We start from the raw sequence: 10,728 nt of genomic DNA, 5'->3' as shown, positions 1-10,728 counted from the left end.
GTATCTGCTTATTTGTCTGAAAAAAAAAGATGAAAAGAATTGAATACAATATATGCATAATGTAGTGATATTTAATGCTATTTCCCTTAATATACAGAGCTCATAAACAAGACGTATTTTGCTATTATCCGCGATAAACGTTCGGAATATCGCCTTACCGTAATACATCGCAATCACTCGTGCGTTTATATCGGTTGTACCCAAAAGTGGTGCTTTCAAAGAATAAATTGACAGCGATTCGTAAGAAATTGCCACTTGTCAAAATGGCTTTTGGTTTATATTCGCTGATAGAGGCCGTTATATTGTGCTTAAATGCTGTATGTGTGCTACATGAAGAACGATTCCTCGCTAAATGTAAGTTTATCTGTTCTCAGGTACAACGGCTGTACACTAAGTGTAACACTACAAAAATCTACCTTACTACGTACTTCGACCAGTGATTGAAAGTAAACACGTCAACAGCTTGATATCAATAAGATATATATCGATATCTGATCCGCATGCAAAATAGTGATGCAATGCATTAAATCGATACCAATATGTCTTACCTCATAGGTGAAAATCTCTGTAATAAGAGGACATGTTAGACAGGAACTGGAGCACCGACAAATCTGGCTATAGAGTCAAATATGTACGTATACGTATATAGGGCAAATGTAAACATCCAGGTGAGTCCGGTCTCATTTCTGTTATCCAGATGTCAGTGAAATGGATGTTTTTGGCGTATTTCCTCAGTTTCATTTTTTTTATTCATTTGTTATTTTTTTTTTTATTATTTTTATCATTACACATTTTCAGTATCCACATACACACGTTATTTAGTAACAGAATCTATACTGAGTCCATCCAATATATATGTTGTCATTCACTCATTTTGTCGTCAGCCGATAAGTGTCACTTTGATACAGATTCAGTCCACAGATACGCTATCAACCTGATGTTTTTGTGTAAAAACCTGCAATGAATGTGAAAAGTGAGGTGTTTTAATCACAAATTAAGGAAATTTCCTATCTCACCATTGGAATGTGAGGACAAAGGAATGCAAGTACCAAAAATGTTCACATCAAAATTCAACCAACTCACAGGAAATGATGTCTTATGACAAAAAAAAAAAAAAAAAAATTACCATCTAGATGCATTGTCCATTTTTGTGTGCAAAAAATGAACATGACCAGGTATGGCTCAGTTGTTTACATTTGCCTTATATATGAATAGCCAGATTTTGCTACAATATCAAATCTGCCTATATAGCCAGTTTTGCTGGTGCTCCAGTACCTGTTAATCTGTCCTTGTGTCACTGTTTAGAGATCCTCTCAAATCCATAGTGTTTAAGTTCACTTATTTTTTCTAGGGTTTACACTTCTCACTACTGAATTATGTATTTGGACTTGAGGTTTCCAGTCTTATGAATATATATGTATATATATATTTGTGTGTAGATGTTAATAGGAAACCCAGGAACTTAAAAGAAAATTCAGGTGTCAAGGTGACTCCATACATACAACATGTTGGGCACAACCTCACATATGAATAATAGCCCTGCATTATTTGAGGGATAGTTACATATGTGCCACTTTTTAATAATAAATAACTTACTCATATGCAGGGTCACTTGTAATATAAACACTTGAAGTTCTTCTAAATATTTGCAACAGAAAGGATGTACATTTTTACACAAAAATGAATAATATGATTGTCTGGTTTTTTGTAAAAATTGCAAATTTTATCATCTCCATGCCCTATCAACTGCTTATAATGTGGCTAAAAATAGATCAGCATTAAATTAATGCTTACCTATGACTTTTGCACTAAATGCTTCCACTGTATTTACACTGTAGTCAATGGAGTTCCAAGTCAGTGATATCAATTATCATTTTAACCCTAAGTAAGAAGACAGAAATGGATATTTCCTATTCAATTACATGTATATAAATTGTCATGTTGACTTTTGAGTCATATTAAAAAGATGGTGCTCTTTTTTGTTGCAAACATTTCAAAGAACTTTATTAAATGCAGGACTACCCACATGCGAGGTTGTGCCCTAATGCAGGGTTGTACTCAACTTATACAATGGTGTTCATGTATACATGTAGGTCCCCTTCATAAGCAAATATTTAAGTTAAGGAATAGATAAGAAGTCTATCTATCATTTTAAAGACACTATTGTACTATTTCATGTGAATTCATTATCATTTTTTTTTAGTCGGCTGGGGTACAGACCAAAGGGGATTCGGTGAAGACCCCAGCATGAAAACTCAACTACTGAACTTGATCCGTTCCATAAGGACTGTGATGAGAAGTATGTGGTATTGGTTGTATATATCTCATTCAAAACTGCTATGTGTAATAAAAAAAGTGGTTTTAGCTTTCACCAAAGTAACGCAGGTTTGATTCTCAATTGAATGGCAAAAGGTGATTGACGCGTTGGATCACTGCAGTTGACTAGCTTTTCTCCTTGAATGCATCAATTTAAACAAATAAATTACTTTTTAAAAATTAGGGGCATTTTCATCAGTTAGAAGTGCAAGTACAGTTTAGATATCTATACATGTATGTAATAGTGAAGTGTGATTGTATTGTAAGGACTAGTACAATCTACGAAATAATTTACATGTGTGTCTGACAAATATTTGTGGCCAACTTTTTTTAATCATCATGGTCTCATAGTAATTATTGAATTTATGTATAAAAAGGGTTACTGATATTTAAAATTTTCGTCAACAATATAACAATCTATTGTTTATCATTATAAGGGGATAACTCTCATTAGTGATGTATATGTTGTTTATTAGACATACATATGCACAATATATTGCTCAACTTCAGAAATAAGATGCAATTCAGTATCTAGTGAAACGATAGTGCTGTGAAGACTTTGATAGAAAAATGCATTTGATAAGAAGGAATTGTTAAAATACGAAGTATTATGTGTTTATACTTGGACAGGAGTAAGATATTGATGGCTATGATTTTGTTTGTATTTTTTTAAAATTATGTTGTATTAATTTAATGATCTTTATTTTAATTGCAGTACCTCTGATTGGAATAAATATACTGGTAATAGGATTTAAATTACTGCTTGGATAACGGGACCTCAACATCATCATTGAACAAATGTGTGTTTGAAATCAGAATGGTTTTACCATTTAGTGCATGGAACTCGAAGAAGAGATATGTTGTGGAACAGATATGGATACCTGTATTGATTCAGTATTAGATTTATATACTGTGACAGCAGTTTATACTCGATGAAGGCTTCATGACTGAAATGGTTACAGTAATGTTGAGAGCATTGTTTACCTTGTGTGTCGAAGTATTTGATATATTCAGAAATATGAATGTATTTGTCACTTTAAACCAACTTGGTTGCTATACTTTTGTATATGTATCACCTTAATTTCAATGAATTCAATTTTCACAGTGTAATGACTCTCAGGATTTCAATTTTAGAAATGTTTTTTTATGAACATTTGTGGGGATTTTTATCTAAAAAAAAATCAAGGGCATTGCCATGAAATCAGTTTAAATGTTACACAGTAAACATCATGATTGTAAAAATGTTTTATTACAATATTGCAAACATATGATTTTCAGTGTATCTATATGACATTTTTTATATATCCTTAAATCTAAAGTATGAATTCTAAAAAGCACCATCAATAATCTTACCACTTGTTGATTTATATATGCATGGATTTTCATGTACAATCTTAAGTGTAAAGAACATCTGCTCTTTTTAATTTTTTATATTTTCAGAAGTTAAATCTCTGGGTAGTATTACTTAAAAGTCTCAATTATTTTGTAAAATGAGAATACATGTTCTGTGCCTATGTTAAAATATTCTCTGATGTGTCCATTGCTTTAAACAAATCTTGATGAATCCTGCAGTTGGTGTCTTATTTTTGGAGCAAGACATGTACGTTAGAATTTGATAACCATTGATTATTATTATCATGCAAGCTATGTACAGTGTATCATCGTACATAATTAGATATCTTCATTTATATTTAAGCTTGTGATCATACCAGCTGTTGTGTAATTATACACCTAAGAAGAATATTTGTGAGATAGTGACTCTTATGATAGGAGGCCAAGCAAATGTGAAGACTGAAATAATCATTTCATGCTTAACATTTCACCAATAATATTCACATATGTTAGTTTTGTCATCAGTTAATCCAGAGTATCACCTTTCTCCTCAGATTCTCCAGTGATTACTGCAATATTACAACAGCCATTCTGATAAGAAACATATTAATGATAAATTCTGTATATTTAGAAAGAGGTTTGGATATGAAGAGAAACAAGAAACACACACACACATATACACACACAAACACACACACACACGTGAATATTGTGAAGGGAGGTAACTCAAACACCTCTGTGCAAGATATGATTTATTCTTAAGGGAAATAACTCTTTCATAAATCTAGGTAAAGGAAGGGTAAATGAAAAAATAATAAACAAATAGAAAAGAAAATCTTTAAGGGGAGGGTGGGGGGAGGTAACTTTAACTCAGATTATTTAGATTGAATTTGTCATGGCTTTTGATTTATTTCACAAACTTTTCCAAAGTATTGTTAATGTATAATTATGAATTACGACTTAAATTTGTTTACATATTTGTAAACGTCACAGCATTGATTTGTAAGATAGTATTATAAACAAGTGAATCAGTGTTTTTCTTTTGAGGGTAGTTAACATGTCAGTCACTGTTATGATTTTTAAACACACAGTCATTGTAGTCACAGTAGTTACATTGATGTCTTACAAGTTTCATTTGAACAGTCCACTGTGATCATTGTACTTCCATAAATTGGACAGAGAAAAAGAGAGCAAACTAGAGTAACTGTCTGTGAAGAATGATTGTTTTGTAAATAAAGTGAATAAGATGATTTTTTGTGTATCTTGTGTTTTGCATTTGTGATTTTTCCTGTCTACATGTTTTATACTGATGGTAACTATTCTTCTTTCTTTAAGTTATTTGTCAGTTACTGTTTGATAATATAATGTTTCCTTTCCGAAATTACACCAGTAGCAGTGATTGACTGTGGTCTTTTAGCTTAAAAGACATATTCTGTATCACTGTCTTTCTAAATATCAGCTAACCACCAGAATTAACAGTTTACTATCAATATGCTATAAGAAACTGTACCATTAACATCACTAAATCAACGCTCCTAAATTTCCCAGGTGGCAGCGTTGTTATTGCTGCCACACCTCTCCGTTTTAGATATTGACATTACTTGAAATTAAAATATGATTAGTTACATTATTGTTGTGACGAAGCCAAAAATGCTATCCTTTCAAAGTCATTTTCATTGTAGATACAGTGTTTAGCCCACACTCATTAGATTCATGTTGCTTTATGTGTGTGGTCTATCCTCTGTCTGTAAGCAACTGTCTTTATATTTGTTCTTGAGAAGTACTGGATAAATCGTTCTCAAATTCCATTTCAATATCCCCTTTGGTCCCTTTTTGCGTAATATTGATTTTAGATCTGATCTGAAAAACGTGACCTATAGGCTGTCATCTTTACAAATATTACACGTACATGCATTTTCATTATTTCATCAGGGGACTTTTAACATTGCACAGGATTAAGAGCAAAAACTGAGGGAAGAATATAAAAGAAGGATCATATACAGGGAAGAAAAAAACTACAATGATGAGCGCCAGGATCCATCCCCCCCTACCCCTCCCTCTCCGGAATTCAATTGTCTCTGTGAAAACAATTTCCGTATACTGTATTGTGGCCTTTGTAAAATATCTGTTGTTTATATGACTGTATTTGCATGTTGTTTAAAGCGCCTATAAACTTCAGAAATTGAATTTGTTTCAGTAAACAAGAAGTAAGTTTCACGTATTTTTTCTTTGTAAGGAAATTTCTTGAAATTAAAAACTTTTATCAAATTGAATTCTTATCTAGATTATAATTTTCTATGCATTATACTAATAACGTCCACTTCAAATCGTTATCTTCATTAATTTGAAGAATTCATGAAATAAATGTTAATTTGTTAGATATTCACATTCGTTCTAAGATTTTATAGTTTACGACATGTAAGCCAGGCATTTGCATGGTGTTTTAAAGTTAAGGAATTTTCCTCAGTTTAAGAATATTATTAATCTTAAGGATTTTTTTGAACCACGGGTTTGTTACAAAAGTATCTCGATTTGTGTGAAGTTCAATGATTACGAAAACATCACGATTCGACTCCATACATCGACCAGATAAGGCCATGTGATTACGATTTTACAGCTGTGTGATTCTCACACAAGTGATCACATCGAAGAGATCTTTACATTTCATTCCTGACTCACAACTGGTCGACATGAAGCTCACTATAGTCTGCGTTCTCCTGTCCGTCTTCTGTCTAAGTCAGGTATAATATACATGTCCCGAGTATTGTCTTGTCAGATAATGTATTTGTCTTCATATAAATATCATATAATGTTTAAACAAATCACTGACATCATGCTTAAGAATTGAATGCATTACAAGTTTTTTTCGCGGTTATCTGAAATTGGAAGTTTTAATCATGTCCAATGGTTTGTTTTAAATGTGAGAGAAATAAAAATATTCGTTAAATCTATCTATAGAAAAAAATGTATATTGAATGTGTCTTTCGGATAATATCTACATTATTTCTTGTACGTTCATCTTCGCAACACGTGGAGTATTTTCTCAACACGTGGAGTATTTTCTCAACATTCGGAACTCTACAATAGTACCTTCCCTGAACGATGTCGTAGATATCGACGGTGTAATCTGTAATCTATTTAAGACTCTTTGAATTCCTTAAATTTCTGTATATACAAAATTCAACTTCATCCAAGAATATTCTAGACCATATTTGATAAAAATCTTTCAGTTATGCTAGAGGAAAAGCTTTAAAGATATGTTATTTCCCCTACTAGACACTACTCAATTGAAATTGAGAGGGAAACACAAATATCTTTACAGACTCCTGCCCCCAAGAATACTTCCTATTAAATATGAACAAATTTCTATGATTCCTGCAGATGTTTAAGATTTAAAAGAACCTTTTAAATTCTGTCCGTCCTTCAGGCAACTAAGGCTAGACCCATCCTAAAAATTGGTTCTAACACTCCCTGGGATATTTCTAACCATATTTAGTCAAAACCGTTTGAATTAGGAAGAAATGTTGACGGAAGATTGATGCAGCGCCCTAAGGTTAATGAATATATAGAAAATATGTACAGAATGCATCTTTTTATTTGCACGAAAATGCGATTTTCTTAAATATATGTGTGAATTAAAACTTCGTCCGTGCCGTTCCGCCGTTTCTCTTGAGACCCGGATATAAGATTGTACAAAATGCACACAAGAAAATGACCGCACGTTTCGATGCAAATTTGGAATAGTTACACCATAGGCAAATATTGAACTAAGTTACATCATACAGCTATTCTGTCATGCCAGGACTCGTTAGTGATACTAGGGCTCTAAATTGCTGCAATATATAAGGCGACTGTTGGAAATGAAATTTAATTGGTCGATTTAGATGTAAGAAAACAGATTGGGAGGTATTCTATAAATATATATTGATTTTAAAAGGTCAAGAACGTGTATATTCTGAGCCGTGTCATCATTGGAATGAATTAACACGTTCATATGACCGCCAGTTATGTCTTGGTACAGCTCCTGCAATACAACACCTGTATTTTTTTGGCTGCTGGAAAGTTCTAAAATCCTATGGTGTCGTAACAATGGTACATTCAGAACCACTGGATTTTTATTGTTTACCAATCAAAACCTGTTAGTATTTCCAAAATATAAAACTCATATGTATAAATATCAACTAAATGTATCATATATTGTTCCTTATGTCATTATTGTTGTATGCTGAATCTTGATTTAATTAACGGAATTTCGTTTTGTTTCAGGCTTTACTATTCGATGACCTGTTTGGCCCTCTCCCAACTCACTGTGTGACTGACGCGGATTGCGATGACGGGTGTTGTTTGTATGATGGACGCCGTCATACGTGTTCCCATAGAACCATATCTTATCTACAGCGCTGCCATCTCAATGGTCATGAATATTCATCATGTGGGTGTGCTGATGGTGAGTGTTACTTGTCGAAACAATGATTTTAGATATGTTTTATGATTCGTTATCTTCGACCGTTTTACTGCGAATTCATTGCTGACGTCATATCCGGTTTTTTTTTCAATAGGGTATCACTGCGAATCTCTGGATCATCTGAGCCTCGCTATCGAATCATCAAACATCCCCCCTGGATACGGAGTCTGTGAACATGGCGTCGGCAACCGAACAACAACTGCAGCTCCACTAATTGCCGTAGAGCAGGGTTAATAATGACATCATCTTGGAATTTAATAAAAACTTATTACTATCATTTTATTCCTACGAATGCCATTATTGTGATTGGTTGACTCCCAAGTTTTCACGTGACCGAAATGTCACGTGTTGCAGACCACTTCATATATAATTTTTCGCAATTATTTCTTTCTGTGTAACTCATAGTTTTCAATACGTCTGCTCGTTTTCCCTTTTTTTTAATAGTTCCTGAATATTGTCTGACAGACAAATTTAAAAGTAAATCTTCTACAACTTTCTCCATTAAAAGACACAAAATAATGACACATTTATATCAATTTAAAAGCAGATATTGTAGAGCTGAGTAATGAATGTACAAACTGTTACTATTTCATACAATTGTTTTGTCTTCCTAGAGCTCGTCAATGCTGATAAGAGCTTAAATCATATTTGGCTGGATTGCTTGGCCTGATGTTAGGACATAATAAAAATATTTCAATTTGCTTTTGGTCTTAAAATAGATTTATGAAATCAAGAGGAACGTTGTAATTGAATACAATTTTGCAACCATGCTAACGTACAGTGTAAATCACGAGATTTTTAGCATATCTTATTATTGGTTTCAAAGATTCTTCTCCTTTAAGGAGCATCTGAATATAAAATCGTTTTTCACACACCTTTATAGGTGTACCTTTACTATTGTAAATGTGACATCAATCATGTTGTAACCTTTGTAAAGGTTATTTATTAGTATTAATATAAACGATATCCTCCTGCACTGTATGACAAACCAATGCCCATCACATTAAGCAGTATTTACAAGCTCACGTAAGTTTTCGAGTTCGGACTAACGGGACGATATGGATTGTCTGGTCCATCGCTTGTAAACGGTTGTCAGGCTAAGCACACCAGGGTGGTGTTACAGTGACATCATTGGCTACACACACACTGTCGTGGGTAGTGATATTCTTTAAATATATAAGGCGGGTTATTATCCGGGTTTTCCACCAGTATTTCTGTCGGATAATCCCATAGTTCATAGCATGTCCCACCGTTGTAGCAAGTGGCGCCCTTGTTCCTGAAAAAAAATAGCCGTTGGATTAGATTCAACATAATATGAAGAGAGGATATGAGGTTCATAAAAGGTGTCTTGGAAACGAATGAAGAATTATATTTATCACATTAAACCCTTTTACTAAAATTTCTGATCTAAATTGGCAATTTTCTAAGTAAATATTTCTTTATGTGGTTACGTCATAAAGCATAATACGGTGCTATGAAGTTATGGCATCACAGTTCACAAAATCAAAAATTAAAACATGATTGCCATGTTATTCAATGCACAATATCCATGAAACATTTTTCGCATTACTTCAATAGTATATTGTTACGTCAGAATTAGATCTTAAAATGACGTCACAATGAAGTACATCTGCATATGAAATATTCTTTCCCATGCATATAGTTGTATATGACAATTCCTACACAAGTTGGAGTCAGTGGAACTACCGAATTCAGCTGTTCATTTGTCCATGAGTTTGACCATATTAACATTGATCTGGGCGTATGGACATATTCTTCAAAGACTATGTAAGGAGAGAGAAACCATACAATTGTTTAATAGTAAACTTTGATCAAAAGTAATCAAATTCGCCCCAGATTTTCAGAATATAGTTTGATAAAGATTAATAATTATAATGTACATAAGCATTATCAAACTAATCAAAATGTGACATTGTGGTAATTTTTTCCACAATAAATTTGTTTTCCGTGTGTTGGTATCTGCATGAGTAAATAGGATAAATATGTGCTTATAAAATAAAATACCCTTAATACGTAGCGGTCATTATAAAATAGTTATTGTTACGAGGGACGAATATCCTTTGTATGATGATATGATGAGAATGGGTTGAACGAAAGAATTTGGATTGATTTGAAGGCCGTGAATATTGCAAGTCAATCTCATCACAAAAGGAGAATTAATTTTCAAATTGCGCATGACACAAAGAAAAAAGACCAAAACCCTGTGTGGCTGGTTTTTGGACCCGAATTTATTATACGACACTCAGTCTTTCAAAGATCAAGAGGTCTTCGGTTGAAAAAATAAAAACAAGTGTGTTTTATGTGAAAGAGTAAATGGGATATGCACTAGACAAGAAGACGGACAGACGGACGGACCTTCAAAATAAAGACCTTGCAGGAAAAACTGATGGGATACTACATTAATGTAATTAACACTATTTGTCATCAACAATGGATACTTACTCACATCTTCCGAACCAGATCCACTGAAATGCACCATTATACAAGGCAACAGTATATGAGGTTCCGGTAACTGGGTCTATCAATCTAGTCGGCGATACAAGTGTGTATTTCCTATAACATATTCAGAAATAGATTAGCGATTCGTGGTGGCA

General features: G+C 33.2%; 2 protein-coding genes across 2 annotated transcripts; both read left to right on the top strand.

Annotated features, from left to right (window-relative positions):
* The first annotated feature begins 263 nt into the window (after positions 1–263).
* Positions 264–4,899, top strand: LOC132551075 (immediate early response 3-interacting protein 1-like). Its single transcript, XM_060215180.1, has 3 exons — positions 264–354; positions 2,204–2,299; positions 3,032–4,899. Exons 1-3 carry the CDS (start codon positions 264–266, stop codon positions 3,085–3,087), a joined length of 243 nt encoding a protein of 80 aa, XP_060071163.1. The 3' UTR covers positions 3,088–4,899.
* Positions 4,900–6,338: 1,439 nt separating this feature from the next.
* LOC132551073 (uncharacterized) lies at positions 6,339–8,347 on the top strand. The gene is made up of 3 exons (XM_060215177.1): positions 6,339–6,389; positions 7,915–8,095; positions 8,208–8,347. The coding sequence occupies exons 1-3, from the start codon at positions 6,339–6,341 to the stop codon at positions 8,345–8,347; spliced, it is 372 nt and encodes a 123-aa protein (XP_060071160.1).
* Positions 8,348–10,728: the final 2,381 nt, after the last annotated feature.

The sequence above is a fragment of the Ylistrum balloti genome, unplaced genomic scaffold, assembly GCF_031769215.1.
Source record: "Ylistrum balloti isolate Yb309-2 unplaced genomic scaffold, AGI_CSIRO_Ybal_v1 Utg370172, whole genome shotgun sequence".
Taxonomy (NCBI): domain Eukaryota; kingdom Metazoa; phylum Mollusca; class Bivalvia; order Pectinida; family Pectinidae; genus Ylistrum; species Ylistrum balloti.
The sequence above is the reverse complement of the archived record's forward strand: the minus strand, read 5'-3'. Positions and strand labels throughout refer to the sequence as shown.

Bases quoted from the DNA above. Each gene is read 5' to 3' on its own strand.
- LOC132551073 (XM_060215177.1), top strand. From the start codon at position 6,339: ATGAAGCTCACTATAGTCTGCGTTCTCCTGTCCGTCTTCTGTCTAAGT. The intron at 6,390-7,914 runs GTATAATATACA...GTTTTGTTTCAG, and splicing joins CCGTCTTCTGTCTAAGTCAG to GCTTTACTATTCGATGACCT. The intron at 8,096-8,207 runs GTGAGTGTTACT...TTTTTTCAATAG, and splicing joins ATCATGTGGGTGTGCTGATG to GGTATCACTGCGAATCTCTG.
- LOC132551075 (XM_060215180.1), top strand. From the start codon at position 264: ATGGCTTTTGGTTTATATTCGCTGATAGAGGCCGTTATATTGTGCTTA. The intron at 355-2,203 runs GTAAGTTTATCT...ATTTTTTTTTAG, and splicing joins AGAACGATTCCTCGCTAAAT to TCGGCTGGGGTACAGACCAA. The intron at 2,300-3,031 runs GTATGTGGTATT...TTTTAATTGCAG, and splicing joins CATAAGGACTGTGATGAGAA to TACCTCTGATTGGAATAAAT.